This window comes from Trachemys scripta, chromosome 11, assembly GCF_013100865.1.
Source record: "Trachemys scripta elegans isolate TJP31775 chromosome 11, CAS_Tse_1.0, whole genome shotgun sequence".
NCBI lineage: Eukaryota > Metazoa > Chordata > Testudines > Emydidae > Trachemys > Trachemys scripta.
The window spans coordinates 30,500,887-30,522,481 of NC_048308.1; the positions used below are offsets into that span (position 1 = coordinate 30,500,887).

The following is a 21,595-nucleotide window of genomic DNA, read 5'->3' on the forward strand; positions in this document are numbered from 1 at the left end:
TTCATGTTTGTATGGAATAAACTACTATTTTCAAAGAAAGTTAATTTTCATCACAGTTTTTGATGTGTAAGTAATTGAGGGAAGAATGCTTTCTCACAGGAAAAAGTTTACGTAACTGTATTAATAAAAAAAACGATGGTCCCACCACTCATGCCGATGTCCATGAAGTTAACAGAAAATGCAGAATAAGGTAACATAAGTGTGGATGAGGGGAGGTGTCATTTAAGTGTGAAACAAGGAGCCAGACTCTAATATCACTTCTATGACTGGCTCCTCTATGTTCTCAGTCAAGTCACTGTGGCTTCCGTCTACACCAAGGGCCTTATTCTTACCCTGATGAATGAGAGAAGTGCCTTGCCTTCAACAGTTACTCCTAATTTGTACAGGTAAGAGAAGAGGACTAGGATCCTGCAAGTACAACTTTGTTTTTATAACCAGGTTGTGACATGCTCATCTGACTTGGTTGCAACAAACATAGCTGCCAAGTGTCAACACTGAACTCCTCCCCCACCCTCCACAACACAGTGATGCATCTACATGGTTCCACATCCACATAACTTATGTTTCTAAAACTAACCGCAGCACAATGCATCATCATTGTAGTGGATTAGAGGCTACTGTAATTCCTGTTAATATATGGTTCTTCAATAAGGATTCTGAGACAGAAACACAGCAAACTCACGTTTTTAGATATATTGTGTTGTCTTCTAGAAAACTGAACTACTATACAAAAAAGGATCACCCACGAACAGACATCCTGACAGTAGTGGTAGGGCAAGGCTACAGCGAGATCTCTAACATAAGCATGAACACTCCTCCTCTGTGGCTTCCCTTAGACTGAAATTATATGCACAGTCATGTGATTAACTCCTCTAGAACTTTAGATAAATTCTCTCTGCAAGCTATTCAAGGGGTCAATAATTCAGATAATTATTAGTAAATCAGAAAAACAATAGCTTTTATAGTCCACAAGACTTGTGGCTTGTCTACACTTAAAATGCTACAGCTGTACTGATGCAGCTGCACTGCTGTAGCACTTCAGTGTAGACACTGTCTACACTGATGGGAGAGATTCTCCTGTTGGCATAGGTAATACACCTCCCCAGGGGCGGTAGCTAGGTCAATGGAAGAATTCTTCTGTCCACCTAGCACTGTCTATACAGGGATGTAGGTTGGCTTAACTACGCCTCTCCGGGGCATGGATTTTTCCACACCCCTAACCAATGTAACTAAACTGAACTAAATTTTTTATTGTAAATCAGGCCTTGGCCAAAGCAGAGTACTGGAAAACAACCCAGAACCAGCCCAAAGGAGAGAGAGGAATAGGGTTTCTTGAAGAACTGTTTAAATTATAGCACCATTAAAGTCTATTTTTAAGCATATTGTGAAATCTAGTCTATTAATTGTTAAAGACCAAACATATAGTGAAACAAAATTATTAAAAATATAGTCATGGGGGTGTGGCTAAGGCAGCAAACAAGATAGTGGCTTAATACAGCTCTCTGCAATAAACGGCAGTGGGGGAATAAATGAAAGTGATATAAAAAGATAAAAAGAACCCTGAACCCACAGATCCATGCCTTAAATTTGAGTAACCATCAGTGGAGCTATCTTTGAAAAGAAGGAGGAGAAAAAAAAAAAAAAAGGGTGAAGAGAGCTGGCAGATCCCAGTCCCACAGAGCAGCCTTGGTGGGAGAAAAAATGAGCAACTGAATCCAGTGCCATCAGCGTGCAGAATATATGAAAAATGACTCTGCAAGCCCAGAGATACTGAACTGGACCCTCATTACCCTGTAAAGAGACAGGGGTGAGTGTAGCAAAATTTAAAAAAAATCAAAATAACTTGTACTATTGTGGCTGGGAAAGGAAGCATGGCAGAGGCCATTCTGGAAAGATCAGACAAATAGAAGTGTGGCAAGAGCCATCTTTAGAGAGAAGCAACTAGCAAGAAGGAAAGACAAGAAGATCTAGATGTCTGTGAAAGGAAAGATCTTCCAATATAAAGATCCGTTCCTCCAAAACAAAGACATGGCTATTAAAGAGAGTAACTTCCTCTCCAGCAAATTATGAAGGCAGGTGGAGAAAGACCCGTCACTATCTGACCTGAAGGACCTGCTGTTAAAATAAAAAAAAGATGAATATGGAGATGAGGGAAGAGTTCCAGGCTTACAATAAAGAAATAAAAAATGAAGTTAATGATATGAATGGGAAAATATAAGATGTGGAAACAGGATTAATCAAGCACTTGGACAGCATTACTAATCTAAATGAAAGAATTCAAATAATTGAGGGGAAAAAAGAGAAGAAAAGAAAAAACAGAATTAAAGATGGAGGACATGGAAAATACAGAACACAGGAACAAAGCAAGGATTAAGAGTATTCCAGAGGAGACTGAAGGAAGAAATCTACTGGTCACACTGGATGATATTTTCCATGACATATTAAAATCGGCAAATAAAGTATGATATATTGCAGGGGAATGAGATTCCTGATTTGTGGAAAGACACAACAATTGTAGCAATTCCTAAAGAAGGAAAAGATCTTACCAATTGTGCATCATAACACCTATTAATTTAATTAATGTGGATGCTAAAATTTATGCAAAGGTGTTAGCAAACAGATAATGGGTATGTCTGCAGCTGGCCCGGGTGAGCTGATTTGAGCTCATGGGGCTTTAGCCCTGAAGCCCAAGACCGCTATGTAGACTTTTTTTTGGGGGGGGGGAGGTGGAGGGGGTTGGGAGACCCAGAGCTTGGGCTCCACCCATGCCCGAACAGCTACACAGCAATTTTATAGCCCCACAGCCCAAGTCATGAGAGCCCAAGACAGCCGACCCAGGCCAGCCATGGGTGTTTAATTGCTGTGCAGTCATACCCTGAGTGCCATCTTGCCCAAATATGTTCCGCTGGACCAGTCTGGATTTGTTGTTCAAAGGAATATCTGATCAATTCAGAGTTCTGATATTAACTATAATGTTAATTATAGCAATTCTTCCCGTGTGCTACTTTCTTTGGATGTTGAGAAAGCCTTTGACTGTCTGGAACGGGAGCACCTCAGACAGATTTTGGAAATCAGTGTTATAGAGGCATGTCGGCACGATATACTCATCCTCGAGCATCTGCTTTGGTTAATGGTCATCAATCACCTCCTTTTAATTTGTTAAGGGGTATGAGTCAGGATTGCTTGTTATCTCCGCTGTTGTTTTCTTTGGCAATGGAGCCATTTGCAACAAAGCAGGGGTCTTAAAGACCCGGCCTGCGGGCCATCTGCAGCCCTGAGAACCTCCCCATTGCGGCCCGCGGAGGAGAGACACATGCAGCCACGATGCCAGCAATGCTGTAGGCACCGCCCCCCCACAGCTCCCGTTGGCTGGGGGAGACAGAGATACCATCACTAGTCACCGGGCAGAGTCAGCCCTGGAGGCAGTATCATTAGTTGCTGGGCAGAGTCAACCATGGAGGCAGCGTCACTTTTTTCCACAATGAATATAAACAAGTCAAAATACCAAACACAACTATCTGATGCACACCTTGCTGCAATCCTGAAGGTTTCAACTGCTCAGTCACCTAGGCCAAACATCAAAAAACTGACAGAACTGAAGCGTTGCCAGGTGTCTGGCAAACATTAAAAACTCTCTGGCAGGCGAAGAATTGTATAAAGTTGTATGACAGTTTTATTATTTCTAAGAAATTCAAAATAAAAAATACAATATAAACGTTTTCTTTTCTGAACACCATCTTTAGTGACATTATTGGCCTGCTGGGAGGATTTGAGGACTGGCACTGGCCCTCAGGTAAATTGAGTTTGAGAGCCCTGCAATAAAGGTAAGAAGTAGCCCCTGGGTAAAGGGCATCAAAACATCTTCTGGATTAGAACACAAAATAGCTCTGCACGTGGACAATGTCCTGTTATATTCGCAGGAGTCAGAAGCCTTGTTAAAAGTTATATAACAATTGACTTTGGAACTTAGGCAGGTATCAGGCTTCAAAATAAACTACAATAAATCTGAAATTTTATGAATTAATATTCCCAAAAGCTCAAAACAAACTGTGGTGAGCTACATAAATTTAAATGGGTAAAGGAATCTTTAAAATGTGTAGGTGTAAATATTGTGGAGAAACATAAAAAAATCTCTTTAAGTGAAATTACCCTCCAGTGTGGAATAATATAATAAAACACTTGGAGGAATGGAACAAACAAAATTTCTTGGCTACTCAGGATAGCCTTGATAAAAATAAATGTCCTTCAAAAGTTGTTATTTTTGTTTCAGTGCATCCCTGTTGGTATCCCTGACATGACATTAGAAACATGGCAGGATATTTTATTAAAATGCACAAGGAAACATAAAAGACAAAGGGTGATTTCAAAAAGTTCTGTATAAACCTACAAAATGGGATGGACTAGCTTCCCTAATTTGGCATGTTATTGTTATACATTACAGTTAAAAGACGTGATCAACTAGATTAACAATAAACACCCAAACAGGGCATAAAACTCAAACAAGAATGGAGCCCAAATACAGCTATTCATAGTAGTTGCTGAGTCAGAAAGAAATTTAAATCACCAAAAATAAAAAGTCACCCATTCTTCCAGACCACCATAGCGGTTTGGGACAAATTTTCTAAATTCTTGTTGCCAAGGCTCTCTCTCTCTCAGCTATTTCCATTATCAATCAGGAATTTATCCCAAAGAAATACAAAAGTGTCTATTAATTGTGGATAAAAACTGAGACTACTGAATTCAGACATCTGTTCCTGAGTCCTGATTTGAAATCATATCAACGGTATGCAATATAGAAAATAATATAACGATACCATATTTTCAGTATTTACAAGTCAAACATTGTATTGTTAAATCTGGATACAAGGCAGCTCTAATTAGAGCTCCTCAACCACAGTTGAGGAGCTGACCCACGAGGAAGCTGGAACAAAAGGTTTAATTTCTAAGATATATACAATTTTGATGGAAAAAGATGTAGATAAGAAAACAACCCAGATGAAAAGATAGGAGAAGGATTTGGACAAAGAAATCAATCTGGATGTATACATGGGAAAGGGGATATACATCTTTAATTTGGGTAGCTCATAAAGAAAATTTGTATAAATTATTGTATAGATGGCATTTGACTCCAGGTAAGATCCATCTGCTAGAGAGATGCTATTAGAGGGGTTTTCTGTGGGAGGGGCTGTTTTGGGAAAGTGGAACATACTTGCACATGTAGTGGTTGTGTCTAGGAATGATATAATTTTGGGAAGAATTTAAAGAAATGCCAGCTTCCTGGAGATCCTCTGACACGTTTACTGAATGCTCCTGTAGAGGATCTGCATTTTAAACAAAGGACAAATTATTTATTTTCTATTGTTAGCAGCGAGACTCTGTATTGCACACTACTGGAAAAATATGACCCCTTCACACCAAGTATGTACAAAAGAGAAGTGCCAAAAAGAGGACAGGTATTTAGAAATTTGGTCATCTTTTCTAGCGCACTCAGAGGAGGAGGGCTCCCAAGCTAGCAAGCCAAAATGCCACGTTCTTTGAATATTAACCTGATCCTGAACAAGTAATGTACAGTGTAGTATGTTAATGTATTATTGTAACTCTGTCATAATCAAAAGTTTAAAATGTGTGTGTGTGTGCGCGCGCCTGTATGTACAGAGAAAAAAGGAGAGAGTCATGTGATGTAGACCCACATTGTACTTACAGGCTGTTTTACAAAGGGTCCCTGTCAGAGGAAGATCTTCACAACTGATTTTTCTCCATTCCCCAGACTTAGTGTACATAGAAGCACATGTGTTCAGGAGTTCCTCATTGCTCTCCTCTTCAATCCAATTGGTAAATTTCATTTCCGACTTGTCAAACCATTTAAAAGCATTATCTGTGATCGAAGGAATTATACATTATGTCATTCATGCAAACACAGTTTTTCACACTTACAAATCAAACGAAATAATTGAATTTAAAAGAAAACTGAACATTTTGAAGTTATTTCTTGGTACTTTGTACAGGCTGCATCTTGGCAACATGCATCAAATGCAGTGCAGTGAGAGATGCAGTTCATGTCCAACATATACTCTCAAGAGCTTCTTGGACAAGAGAAATTCTGCCAACATACACCAGGCTGACATTTGGGCCAGATCACCATGTTTCAGGACACTTGTTACTGCTCCTTTCTCATAAAGAATATATTCATTTCTCTTGGACGATATCATATGTGGTTGTCAGTTTGGGTTCAAACATCTGTCTTTCCTAGAGACCATTCCTTTTGTGTTCATGATGCATATTCAGTCATGTTAGCCATGTGGCTGGGCTTCCATCCTTTTGCATGCCATAGCAAGATTATAATTTCTACACAAATTGCTTACACTGCTGCTTACATATTAGCTTTGAAGCTTTTCCTGTCTTCCCCTTTGTGAGCATGGGAAGGATTTTATGCCAAGACCAGGAGCTCGTTACTATACACTATTTTCCAGATCACAAGCTCAGTCTTTAGCCTGTCCTCAGCCTGCGCTGGTAACTTACAAAACTCCTAAAACCAGTAGAATGATCCTTTAGGACTAGGGACATCAGAATGATCATTAATCTAAATAACTAATAATGTCAAACTCTCCTTGATGTAGGAAATTGACTTGATAATCCACAGCATGGAACCTGTAGACTGTATCATGAACAGAAGTCACACACCTGTGTCTCAGCCCAGAGAGAGTTTTGAGGTTTGTAGTATCTTCATGGAAGCTTCCACCAAAGAAAATAAGCGCAGCAAAGGGGGAGATAAAAAGAATCCTGACAAAAATGAATATTTTCCCTGCAGGGACACAGTGAGAATCCTGGTATTAGGAAGTCCAGAGGAGGAAGGTTGGTCTCATGATTAAGGTGCCAAACTTTGGCTCTGGCATGTGGGTTACATTTCCTGCCAGACTTAATGCGTGACATTGGGGGCAAGTCACATTTTCTCCCTGTTATTCAATTTCCCATCTGTATAATGGGAATAATAAATCCAGCAACATTAGGAAAAACTTCCTAATGGTTGGGTGGCTAAGATCTGGAATAAATAGTCTAGGGAGGTTGTAGAATCTCTATCATTGGAGATTTTTAAGAGACAAATATCTGTTAGGGATGGTCTAGATAATGCTTAGTCCTGCCGTGAGTGCAGGGGACTGCACTAGATGATCACTTGAGGTCCCCTCCAGTCCTACAATTCTATGATTCAAGATCTCTATTCTGTTCTCAGATATGTAAAGTCAAAATAATCCATTAATTTCAATGTTGTTACTCCAGATTTACATAGTGTATCTGAAATTAGTACGTATATACAAAAGGACAAATTTTATTTACAGTTTTTTTAGCTATTGATGTGAATGGAGAAAAGCAAGCAAGAGTGTTTCTATAACTACACAAACACCACATAAAGATGCTTGTAACCATCATCTGTGAAAATGAATATTGGGCTTGTCAAAATTGTCAGATTGAGAGATCTGGAGATAATCCTATATTTATCTTCTACACAGGTATAGCACAGATAGCAGCAATACAAGCTTCCATGTAGTCCTCTACTGACATGTCTCAACCCTGATTTGGAGGGACTATCTAGGGCTGAGAGATTAGTTACGTGTCTGTTCTCATTCAATCCCAGATATTGCCAACAACAGTTCTGATTAGCATAGAAACTGTTTTTTTGGATGTGGACACCTTTTCAATAAGAACTGAACAGAGACTGTCGTATAATTTAATAATTTCACCATAAAGACCTGCATTTTCTGCAATTAATAGAGACAAAGTATTAAGATATCAACAAGGTAGTTCTCACTTACCATCTGTGTCAAAGAACATGCCCAATGAAATATAATCAGGGCCTTGCCAGTGATTTTTGAATGTTTCTTGTATAAAGGTATTCTCCTCTTTATTTTTTATACTAATAATGTCTGCTCCAGAAGCTGTATTTGAAAAAAAAATCCCCCTATAAATCTAAGTTTGAAAGCACATTTCATGCAACAGAAGTGAAACAACTATAAATACTATATTAAAAGCATCTTAACATACTGACCAACCCGGTAACCAATCGTGTACATACATTAACCACATCTCAGCAATGCAATGACAGAATGACAGGATATACAATGCATTCACATAGTGTCATATAAATGCCATTTAAGATGTTAGCAAACACACAGGTACATTTAAATATGTACTCTGAAAAAAAAATCTAAACAATTTAGATAATTTAATTAAATCAAAGAGTTGATTTATAGTCTCTTTTTCCTTTGATGTGTCTCAGATTTTGTACTCAATTTGAATATCCTGACTACCAGTGGATCATTCAAAAGAAAAAAAAATTTAAGCTCTTTTGTTATTTACAATATCATCATATCATTTACATGCTGTTTGCAATACAAATCTCTTTAAAATATTAATGAGCTATTGGAAAGATCTTCACATACACATAAATAAGCCCAAACCTTTTGGTTTAATACATAAACACTACTCTGAAATAGCTAAAAGTTGGAACTGCATTCTGCTTCAGAAATTCCTTGTCAGTGCTCAGCTGATTTTTCCATTGTAAAATAAGACTTAATATAAAATAAAGTGCAGAATAGTAAATTGAATGTTAAAAAAAAAAAAAATGTTGAATAGCTGATCATATTTAAGGCTACCAGAATGTCACTGAGGTCCCGGATTCTGTAACTTTCCGTGACCTCCGTGACATTGGGACCCCGCAGAAGCCCAGCTGCCACGGCAACGGGGGACCCCCCAAGCTCTCAGCTGCAGCATTGGGGGGCCCCCTCAGCTCCTAGTCCCATAGTCAGGGGTGCCTTCCAGGCATGGGGCAGGAGTGCGGGGGCTTCAGCTCCATGCCGCTGCATTCAGTGAGGAAGGGTGATGGACCTTCCTCCTCCCCATTTTGTCAGGGATATTTTTAGTAAAAGTCAGGAATAAGTCATGGCTTCTGTGAATTTTTGGTTGTTGCCTGTGACATGTCCATGAGTTTTACTAAAAATATCCATGACAAAATTGTAACCTTAATCATGTTCCATTTGAAGCCACTGGGAATTTTCCCATTCCCATTAGCAAGTATATGACTGAACCAAAAATGGAAAGAAAACCAAAGTAATCTTCCATTTAAAACAAACAAACAAACAATAAATGATGTCCCTACGGAATAAGTGATATAATATGCAAGCAATTATGGACAGTCTCTTTAACCATATATTCCAGGTTACAATGGTGGAGATGTCAGTTCAGTTTATATTTTTTTACTTTCACTACCACTGAAAGAAAATGATGGTATTTTAGAAGAAGGAACTATTATTGGTCTGTGGCTTTAAGTCCTCGCCCTGTGGCAAGGAGAGGATGTGGACATGCACGTTCTGGCAACAATACATGAGGCAGGCACAATGCTTCTGGGAATGCTGCAGAGGAAAGCCCACTACACCATGTTACAGAGTGCAGCATGAGCTCGGCTTAGCTGGCAGGGTAATGGTTTCTCTTTCCCTCCCCACAGGAGAATCCAACAACACCTGTGTCTTCATTAGACTCTGCTGGTCTTCCTGTCCCAAGAGCAGTACCATGAATTTGCCTAGCTGTGAATGGGGGCTGGGATGGGGCTGGGCAGGGGATTAAGGACAACTCCTTGCACCTCCTCTGCCATGCATCACAGCATGACTAAAAGAAGAATCTAGACTGAAATTTTAAATCTACGTCTATGATTTTTTACTGTTAGGGAAAAGCAGTAAAAATTGTGGTAATCTCTTGTCTAACAAGGATATGGAAGTGTTTCCAGAGTATCTGATTTTCACTGCAGTCTCCGTTCTCAGATAAACACCAGTACAACTTGAAGAACATTTGGAAGCTCATCCATTGAGGTGAAGTATTAAAAAAGTAGTTGCTCTACTACCATACTTTGACTATTGAGTAAGTCCTGGGTGACAGTAAAAACTCTGCTGAAATCACCAGAAACACAGGATTGGCTGTATTGGATCAGACCAGACGAGAAACTAGTACTTAGTGCTTCAAAGAAAGACAAAACAATGCCTTTAGCCAAATGTGCAACGTTCTGCCATACAAGGGGGAAATTTCTTTCCTGATCCCCTTGGGTTCTCCAAAATGATGTTTATTTACCTTTATTATTTTAGCTTGTTTAATAACAATAATGTCCTAAAATAATACAGTTATTTCATTAGATGCAACCACAGTACATATCTCTTAATAATGCATCAGAAATAAAAGAGATGGATTACAGTACCATTGCCTTTACAGAGATTTCTGGCATCATCAATACTGTCCAATTCATCGAATGTGCCTTGAAGAAAAATATAGCAGCTACTTCTAAATGGAATCCAAGCAGAGGAAGGGCATTCTACACAGAGAAGAACAAACATCATTATTCTAAACACTAAATAGTAGTATGGTTGTTGTTATGAAGAAATTGTTTCAAATGACGATTTAGATGAAAAGAAAAATAATACAGTTTATCTTTCTGGATTGTATGCATCTCTGATGGAGCATGAAAACAAATATTAATAAATATCTGGAGTAAAAATAAATACAATATTCTTAAGAATCTAATTTAGCAGGTCAGATGAAGAACAAATACAGGACATGAGGATGTGTGATATAGCAGAGAAATCAGAGACACAAAAGACTCATTAGATCACCTACTCATCCTCTAGCTAGTATTCTGCTTTTTAGAGTTTATTCTCCAGTAATTTGGCCAATATAAATTTTAAGGTCTCCAGTAGAAGAAAGGCCTTCCACCATTCCCTTGGGATAGTCTGGGCACATCTCATAGATATCACTGCTAAGAGCTGTCTTTTTGTTCAACACCAGCACAACGGGGTCCTGGTCCATAATTAGGGTTCCCAGGTGTTACAGTAATACAAATAAACACTAACAGTTAGGAGATTTCCCTTATATTCAGTGTAATTTGTCCTTTGCTTTTGTCTAGGTATTTATAAAGAGCCCATCACCATGATATTTATTTATCCCATTACTCCGAACTAGATAACCGTGGACCACTCTAAACAATTCATCTTGCTCACTCGTGTTTACACCCTTTGAATACTGGGTGGTAACATAATATTTGCCTTTTTACTCATCTGTACAAGTTATATGTATTAATTTACTCTTTCATCACAAGTCAATTCCTTCATCCTTTTAGCTATTTTTATTGCTTTTTCCGGAATTTCCTCTACCTTATCTTCTTCTTTCAGGTACTGAGGTACCTAAAACTCAGAGTAATCTGGGAGTGATTTCATCAGTACCAAACAGAGAACAGCTGTCACCTCCCAGCTCAGTGATCCCTGTCTATGCAGCACAAAGTTGTAGTGACTCTGTTTTTTGTCAACGCTTTTGTTTTTGGACTATATGCTCTTTTACTACCCACTCTTGCCCTCTACCTCTCTTATAGCATTTCAGCTTACCAGTTATTTTCCATAAGAGCGCAGGAAAAGAGAAATAAATTCAGTAAGAAAATATGTAGTCGGGGACACACTATATAACTGCTACTTGAAGGCTCAATGGGCAGGAAGGAGAAAAGAAAAGAAAAGACAGACTTGACAACTAATCAAAACAATATATTTTCATTCTGAAAGTACTTTCTTCCTCTGGTCTGTGCCTCCTCTCACTAGTGTTCCCAAACCCATCTAACTTAATCATGTCCCTCTAGTAGTTACAAAAAGATGTGTGACTCTAAAGAATCAAAGCCAGCATTCCTGTTTATTACCTTCTATGAACCTATTTTGGTCTGTCTACCTAGCAGCACAGATCACCAGGAACATATTACCCGAGCACTCTGCTCTCTGCATTGAATAGGGAATTCAATTCAAGGATTCATCCTCATATTCAAAGTCCTCTATTGGATTGGCCTTAGCTACCAGAGAGATCACTTATCTCTCCATGATAATGACCTCCCATGACAGGAACGTTCCAATGAAACTGTTGACCAAAACGGTGAGGCTTGTGAAAGCAGAAGGTAGAGTTTCACAGAAGCTGGACCTAGAACATGCAGCTTATTCTCGCATGTGGCCAACTGGCTGAAAATACAGTAAAGAACAAAATTATCAGACACATAGATCAACAGAATATGTTGGGGAAGAGTTAGCATAACTTTTGTAAAGAGAAGTGATCCCTCACCAATCTATTAGAATTCTTTAAGAGATTTCACAAGCATGTGGACAAGGGTGATCCAGAGGATATAGTGTACTTGGAGTTTCAGAAAGTCTTTGACAAGGTCCCTCACCAAAGGCTCTTAAGGAAACTAAGCAGTGTGATAGACGCAGACCAGTTGGGAACAGAAGAGTAGCAGAAGGGAGATATACTGGCCACTGGATAACTAGTTTTCTGTTCCCTGAGTGACCAGAGCAGGGGCTGCTCCAGGCTAATAGACCACCTGACTCCAATTAACCTGCTAAGAGTCAGATGAGGCAGTTAAGCACCTGACTCTAATTAAGGCCCCTCTGATGCTATAAAAGGGCTCACTCCAGTCAACCAGGGGGAGCTAGAGGAGAGGAAGTGTGTGAGAGGAACTGGGAGCAAGAGGTGTGCAAGAAGCTGAGAGTGAGTAGGTGTACTGCTGGAGGACTGAGGAGTACAAGCGTTATCAGACATCAGGAGGAAGGTCCGGTGGTGAGGACAAAGAAGGTGTTGGGAGGAGGCCATGGGGAAGTAGCCCAGGGAGTTGTAGGTGTCATGCAACTGTACCAGGAGGCACTCTAAACAGCTGCAGTCCACAGGGCCCTGGGCTGGAACCTGGAGTAGAGGGCGGGCCTGGGTTCCCCCCATACCTCCCAACTCCTAATCAAACACAGGAGGAATTGACCTGGACTAGAGCTTCTACCAGAGGGGAAGGTCTCTGGACTGTTTCCTGACCTACAGGAATCTGTGAAGCGAGCAAATCTGCCAATAAGTGCAGGACCCACCAAGGTAGAGGAGGCACTTTGTCACAGCAGTTATGGGGTAGGAGACAAGGTCCCTGCTTGATCTGTAACTGGTTAAAAGATAGGAAACAAAGTAAATGGTCAGTTTTCACAACTGATAAATTGGTAAATAGCAGGGTCCCCAAAGAATTTGTATTGGGATCTGTGCTGTTCAACATACTCATAAATTATCTGGGAAAGGGAGTGAACAGTGAGGTGGTAAAGTTTGCAGACAATACAAAATTACTCAAGATATTTAAGTCCAAAACTGACTGAGAAGAGTTACAAAGGGATCTCACAAAACTAGTGGACATTTTGGTAGATTAAATTCAATACTGGTAAGTGCAAAATAATGCACATTGGAAAAAAATCATTGCAACATCTGCTCAATATGCAGTGGCAGTCAAAAAAGCCAACAGTGTTAGGAATCATTAAGAAAGGAATAGATAATAGAACAGGAAATATAATGGAACTATATATCCATGATATGCCCACACTTAGAATCCTGTGTGCAGTTCTGGTCACCCTATCTCAAGAAAGATTAGAATTTGAAAAAGTACAAAGAAAGGCAACAAAAACTATTAGGTGTATGGAGCTGCTCCATACAAGGAAAGATTAAAAAGACTTGGACTTTTCATCTTAGAAAAGAGACGACTAAGGGGGGATATTACTGCGGTCCATAAAATCATAATGGTATGGAGAAAGTGAATAGGAAAGTGCTATTTACCTGCTTCATATAACACAAGAACTAGGGGTCGCCCAATGAAATTAATAAGCAACTGGTTTAAAACAAACAAAAGGAAATACTTCTTCACCTAATGCCAAGTCAGCCTGTGGATATTGCCATGGGATATTGTAAAGGGCAAAGTGTAACCGGGGTTGAAAAGGAATTAGATAAGTTCCTGAAAGATAGGTCCATGAACGCCTATTAGCCAAGATGGTCAGGACGCAACCGCATGCTCTGGGTATCCCTAATCCTCAAACGGCGAGAAGGTGGGAGTGGATGACAGGAGATGGATCACTCGAAATTGACCTGTTCTGTTCATTCCCTGTGAAGCATCTGGCACTGGCCACTGTCAGAGACAGACTACTGGGCTAGACAGACCTTTGGTCTAACCCAGTATGGCCATTCTTCTATTCTTATGTCATATGAATGACCACAGATCTCACCACTTTTCAAATGAAGAACCTGATCTAAAACGCCACTGAAGTCCATGGGAGTCTTTCTATTTGCATTCAGTCTCATAGACTTTAAGGTCAGAAAGGACCATCATGATCATCTAGTCTGACCTCCTGCACACTGCAGGACACAGAACTTCACCCACCCACTCCTGTAATAGATCCCTAACCTCTCTGGCTGAGTTACTGAAGTACTCAAAACGTGATTTAAAGACTTCAAGTTACAGAGAATCCATCATTTATAATAGTTTAAATCTGCAAGTGACCCATGTTTCATGCTGCACAGGAAGGTGAAATATAAAAATATATCCTCGAAATATAAAAGGGGGCTATTGTCTTGGCACACAGCATCATCCAGTCCTACAAATGCAGATCCAAGAGAGTTCATTCCATTTAATAAAAATCACTAGTGATGACATGTCATGGGTAATGTAACGAAACTCAGTCTGTAATATGGTGACACCCTGTTAAAGAGAGAGATCAGATTACTATATTCCTGTATAATCTCTAAACAAAAGCTCACTGTTGTAATGATTATTATTTTGTCTCTGATATTTACATGGCAAGGATATGTAAGCTTGTTAAAACTTCCTAAATAAATTGTTAAAAAAATACAAATGCAGATCTCTTACTTTGTATTTGGTCATTACATTTCATTTATCCTGAGGTTCCAGGCTACTCTAATAAAACATAAAAACTACAAGACACTGATAGCACATACCATTTAAATAACCAAAAACTAATACATTCATACATTTGAAGGAATTAACTCCACACCTTCCAGCACTGAAACATGCTGTGTAAGCAAGATCAGATACTGCACTTTTACCTGATAAATGCAAAATATTTAAATTATATTGGAAACACCTAATTTTTTGCAATAGTAATTATAGACTGATGACAGAAAACCCTAGTAGAAACAGTATTTTTCTAAATAGCTTCCAATTAGAACCATCAAAATCCAGTGGCTTTTAAGCAGCGTAGAGAATGTAAGAGAGCGTCAGAAGAATGTAGTCAAGATTTTCTGGAGTGACAAGTGATTTTGAGAACCTTCATTTTTGGGTGCCTAATTTAAGACATGTTTAAGGGGCCCAATTTTAAATAGGATCTGGAACCGGCCCTAAATGCAAAATTGATCTCTCTTCAACGTAGTTTATCTTCAGTAAGTTACACTGCCCACACCTACTACCTCTCACACAATCAAAAATATAAACTAAAAGCAAGTTATTTCTCCTGTAGGCTGGAAAGGGATTACACATTATTTATATTTTTTAAATACTTGGGAGGTGCTCAGATACTAATTATGAGGGCCTTATAAACATATTAAACTAAGTAGTCTTCATCCTCAGAAGGACTGAATAATGCCACAAAACAAATGGATTTCTCTATGGCCTGAGCCTACAAAGGAAGAAATTATCTGAATTTTGACCTGAGTGTTCAGCCAGGGCCATGATACATGATAGGAGTGACTGCAATCAAGGGGTGAGGACAAACCTTTTTAGAAGTGGTTATTTTAGATTTGATGTTTCCTTCTAGACCTTCCAGTGCTCTTGCAACACCACTCTATACTACAGGTGGCTGGTGAAAATATTTTCTTGGGAGTGTGTGTGTGTGGGGGGGTGTCAGACTATCCTGCATCACCCCACAATGGCAGCTCCTGTCCCATGGGGCTCAGACACCCCACAATGGCAGCTCCTGTCCCATGGGGCCCATTCTAGCCCGTTGGCTCTTGCTGGGCTGATACATGCAGATATGGAGAAGTCCGCTCCAGTGTCACTTGATGCACCTACATGCAGGTGGGGCCCTCCCACCGCAACCCCTCCCCCCCCCATTCCCTTCCTGGCCCTACCAGGTACGGGGCCTCAGGATTTCTCTTTTCCCCAGGACTCCCCCCACCACCTCCTCAAGATTCTTCTTTCCCCCAGGTCTCCTCTCCCCACCATCCCCACAAGATCCCTCCTTCCCTCAGGGCTCTCACCCTGTCCCAGCGAACCTCATCCCAACCCCCAGTGCGGGGATTCTACTCTCCAATCTCTGCAAGCCACATCATCTCCTCTCAGGAATCCCCCAGGATCTCCACTCAGACAGGTCTCCCCAGACTCCATAGCTCCTCCTCCCCCATACTCTGCACCAGATGTGGCTCCTGAGCCTCCCTGCCTGTTGGAGCCTCCAACAACTGTCAATTCACAAACTTCAACTTTTCCAGGAAGTGCCATTCAGGAACCAGAAGCCAGAATCCCCTGCTGGGTCCGAAATCTAGCTCCATCTGCCAGGAATCCAGTGTGCAAGCAGGGCCCTCACCCCACAATGTCCTGCCCACTTTCTGGCCTTGGCACCACCAGATGCGGGGCTTCACTTGCTGAGCTGGGCATGCATGCAGGCAGTGGGGTGGCTCACAAAATGACCAGACAGATATAAATTTTGGGGCTGAACCTGCTCTAGCTCTAGCAACCCGCCACTTTGTTGTACACCTCCCACTTACATACTGCCTCTAACCACTTCCATGTCATCAACTTCATTTGCTTCAAATGAACCAAGGAATAGCTGGGTCACATTCCACCTGGGTTGAACAGGCACATACAACACTTTATGGGGGAGGGAGGGAGACTCTGTTTCATTCTTTTCATTCACTGTTATCTTTTTAAACCTTTCATCTAACTTTGAATTAAGCAAAAGGTTTCTAAAAATGCTATAGTTAAAAAAAACAACAGCATTACTTCATTGTTTGTTTAGCAGGAGCCTCATAACTCAGCACATTTGCAACTTGAAGTCATTTTAGATATATTTCCTTGTGCATTTTTTAAATAGAAGGTTTAAACATTTTTCATTTATCCACCCTTTAATTTAATGGCCTCTCAATATATACCTGAGCAGAGAGCGAGTGAGCATGCCACACACAGTGTGAGAGTTTTGAAAACGCCTAAACATCTTAGGAGCTCAAGTCTAATTGATTTTCACTCAGGTACTTTTGAAAAATCACACCCATCACAAGTTAGCTTTTAACTATAACTGCAGAAAAGGTTCTTGACTGCCAATGCAGGGAAACATGGGGCTTAAACTAGCAGCATTAAGCACATCACTTTGGCTGCATAATGCAAAATTAAATTGGCACACTTGCTGAGCCACAGAAGAGCAAGTGGGGAACCCTTAGCCAACTGAATGAAAAAAGTTAAAAAGCCACTCAAATGTCAAAGATGTATTGCAAGGGAAGTGTTGGTGAAAGACTCAGTAATTGGGTATGTCTGCACTGCAATCAGAGGTATGATTGATGCACATGTAGACATTTGATCTAGCTGGCACAAGTACCAATAGCAATGAAGCTGCTTCAGTGCAAGCTATATAAGCCTGCCCAAGATTGGGCTATTTATTTGTGTGGCTAGCCTGTGCTGCCGCAACTTCACTGCTATTGGTATTCCTGTTAGCTAGATTAAAGCTAGTTTGAGTACATCTGCCTGTGCTGCAATCACACTTCCAAATGCAGAATAGACATACCCAGAGACCCCTTGGAATGGGGAGGTTCTCAGAAGGAAAGGGATAGCAAGGGACAGAAACAGGAAGATATGGTCAACCTGTTTTCTCTAATCTCTTACAACCATTTTTTATTGTAAAAACAATTTAAGTATTGACAACTCACTGTTGTCTTCTGTTTGAGATTGTTTGTCCTGCACTATCATTTTTGTGTGTGCATACTATTAAATTATGCTGTATTACCATTATGGGACCATAAGACTGTTGTCCCTCACAGGATCCTCACAAAATTAGATGTGTACATCAAGAAGCTCTCTCAGTAAACAAAGCTTTAAAATTAAATATATAACAGAGCAAAAGAGGACGAAGGCAAAATGAAAAGCAGAAAATGATGAAGATTGGCCTCAGAATCTCAGATACATGTGTGCAACGCCCACTGACTTCAATAGGAGCTGTGTATATCTATCTGAAAGTAGAATTTGCCTCAAAACAGGGAAAAGGAACAGGATCAGAGCATCAGGAGACATAATACGAGAATAGGGACAACACAGTTAATAGTCACAGAAGTTTTACAGAGCAGCATAATAAAATGGTTTTAGAAGTTTTGATAAATTTAAATATTCATACTCTAAAGTACTACAAATGATTTACAAGTGGGCTACCAGCTGTGCCACATAGACAGATTTTGTAGGGCTAAATACTGGTTTACTCTGAAGTTTTTAGTGCCAGTGTGTATGCTGACTTGCTGAAATGCTTCAATTATTATTTTCACTTCCTCTCCTCTCGCCTTTTACCAAAGTCAGAGCCGATATGGGAAAAGGACTTTTCCACATTATAAGATCTGATTGTGTTTGAACACAATTCTGAAGAATCACGTTACTGATACAATGCTGGACAGCATAGACCAAGGCACACTGTGGTGTCTGCTAAAGAAATTAGACCCTGTTGTGACCAGCATGCCGTCATAAGGCCATGTCTACATTTGCGAGATTACAGTCACACTGCTGTACCAATACAGTTGTGCCGCTGTAAGATCGCTCGTGTAGCTGCTCTATGCCAATGGGAGACAGCTCTCCCGTCGACATAATAAAACCACCTCCACAAGTGACAGTAACTAGGTCGGCAGGAGAAACTCTCCCGCTGACACAGCGCTGTCCATACTGGCACTTCTCTCAGTGAAACTCATGTCGGTTAGGAGTGTGTTTTTCACACCCTTGAGTGACATAAATTATACCGACAAAAATGGTAGTATAGACATGGCCATAGTTAGCTTATAAGACACTGAACACAGTTTGCCCTGATTTACACTGACTGCTTAGTTGTGGTCAGCTAACAAGTGCATTTAGAATGGAATCTGTCGGAACACCCTAAAGGAAACTGATACACTGGGTGAGAGCCTTACACCAGCGAAGGGATGAAGCAGTATAACAGGGGCCTAAAAATCTGGTTCTATCCAGGAGAGGGTTCCTCCAGCACAGGTATTGTGGAGACAGGTGCAGCCCAGGATTGGACAGGGTCAAAGATGGCTTAAAGCTATTTTAACACCCTGCCTCCTACCTCCTTGGACTGCAAGCTCTCTCCTACTCCTCTTAGAAGAAAAAGCACAGCATCTCAACAGTTTCTTTTACTTTTACACAGCCAGGAACAGAACCAGTTCCTGTGCTTTGCTCTGATCAATACACAATATCTCAAAAAGAGGCCTCTGATGAATCACAATATCTCAAAAAGATTCTCAGCTCTGGAGTGAATTCCTCATATAAGTGCCTGTTCTCCTCCTAAACCACAGAAACTCTAGATGGGGAAGTGAGTACGTTTTTTTCTCCAAACTTGCCTTGTGACATTTTGCAAAACTTCCTACTAATACTAAAATCAGTTAAATTTTACTGGTGGTAACAAAATTGAGAGTCCTAATGTATAGGGGCTGCCAGCTGCCTCCAGCATTTTAAGTACTGTGTCAATTAGACCTACAATCATTCTCTAGTGTAGGCCAGGCGTGTTTATATGACAAATCAAAATTACATTTCCAGTTGGGCAAGTCTTTCATAGGCTTGCTAATGGCCAAGAGTTTTAAGGTGCATCTGTTTGCTTTGAAATACATGATCTATGCATATGTGGTATTTATACAGTTAATAATATTAATACAATTTGAATTAATTCTAGTAGGAATTATGTGCATTACAGTAATGCCCAGTGGCCTCAGTCAGGATCAGGGCCACCTTGTGCTAGGACATGTACAAACACATTAACAATATGCTTTCCATCCCTGATCAGATTAAAAATCTAAGATGACAAGTGACATACAGAAGGAAGAGGAAAATATTGGTTTCTAATATTATAATACACACTTTTCATATACTTTTGTTGAAATAAAAACACCTCATTATACCATCTAGACCTCACTCTATCCTTTCTTGCAGGCTATGGGGCAGTAATGTATAACTGAGATGATTTTTACTCACATTTAAAAAAAATAAAAAGATATATGTTAATTATAGATTGTACAGGGAGGACGCATGGTCTGGTGGTTAAAGCATAGGTATATGGGGATCTGGGTTTTACTCAGTTCTGCCACAGACTTCCTGGGCAATTCCATTTGCACTTGAAAAATTGGCAATTTGTTTTACAGTAACAGCTAGCAATGGGGCTAAGCCACTAGCGTGGATGTTACTCAAGCACACATGTTTTCATCCACAGTGATAAAAACATCCAAAACCTAGCTAATCTAACAGTTTAACTCAGGTATACCCAGAGTACTGGGTGGGGGGGGGAGAGGAGGGGAGGTGATGGCTGGGCCACAACCCCTCCCCTAACCGGCCCTCCATACAATTTATGAAACCTGATGCGGCCCTCAGGCCAAAAAGTTTGCCCGCCCCTGGTTTAGATAGTAAGAGTTTCACATACTTATTAAGAACAAAACAGACTTTTCTAACCATAAAAATCTGAGAACTTCATATAATACTATTAAAAATAAGACAGCACTGCAGAGATGGCAATAATGCAGCCACTTAAATTCATGTAAATCACAATCCATTTTAAAAATCTCAATACTTGTCTTTTGTGTGTTTACAGTCAAAGCCATAGAATCACTCACTAGCCACAGAATTTATTTCACCCTTTCAATTTTTTTAAAATGTGTAGCATATGTCCAGGGCAATGAACAGATGGTACATTTGATTAAAAAAGAAAGAAATAGAACCACCACAAACTCTTAAGCCCTATATTTTGCATATACAATTATATGTAGTTATTTTCGACAACAGAAAAGAGAAACTAAAATATTGTCAAGACAAAAAAAATCAACAAATGAATGACAGTTACGATACAAATTTACTGTAAATTGTGAAATGTACCATACATTCTTCAACACTCAGGCCCTACCTACACTTCAAAAACAACCATTTGTAACATGCTTGTAGTAGGCCAATGGCTCTCAACCTTTCCAGACAACTGTACCCATTTCAGGAGTCTGATTTGTCTTGCCTACCCTCCCAAGTTTCACCTCACTTAAAAACTACTTGCTTACAAAATCAGACATAAAAATACAAAAGTGTCACAACACACTATTACTGAAAAATTGCTTGCTTCCTCATTTTTACTATATAATTATAAAATAAATCTATTGGAATATAAATATTGTACTTACATTTCAGTTTATAGTACGTATATAGAGCAGTATAAACAAGTCATTGTCTGTATGAAATTTTAATTTGTACTGACTTCGCTAGTGCTTTTTACGTAGCCTGTTGTAAAACTAGGCAAACATCTAGATGAGTTGATGTACCCCCGGTAGATCTCAGTGTACCCCCAGATGAGATGAGAACCACTGTTGTAGGCTAATGGTACTATGCTGACTGAAAGGGCATTGATGGGTCTGGAGGGGAGGATGCATGTATCAAAAAGAGCAACTGCAGGCCAGAAAGGAATGGGAAGGCACAGAATCTACATCCAGATGGTCCTGTGCTTCCAGAGACCAAATTCCTTTCCCTTTTGTGGTGGAAGGGTAAAAGAGAGAATTTCCATCCTGCCCCACAGAACAATAT

At 40.0% G+C, this 21,595-nt stretch overlaps 1 protein-coding gene across 4 annotated transcripts in view; it reads right to left on the reverse strand.

Annotated features, from left to right (window-relative positions):
- Window positions 1-21,595, reverse strand: part of CD302 (CD302 molecule) — a 36,075-nt gene that overhangs the window by 8,849 nt on the left and 5,631 nt on the right. For all 4 annotated transcript variants that reach the window (XM_034786545.1, XM_034786544.1, XM_034786543.1 and 1 more), the window contains 3 exons: window positions 10,238-10,351; window positions 7,809-7,931; window positions 5,702-5,875 (listed from right to left, as the gene is read on the reverse strand). In XM_034786545.1, the coding sequence (XP_034642436.1) occupies window positions 5,702-5,875; window positions 7,809-7,931; window positions 10,238-10,351 (411 nt within the window). The remainder of the gene's footprint in view (window positions 1-5,701; window positions 5,876-7,808; window positions 7,932-10,237; window positions 10,352-21,595) is intronic.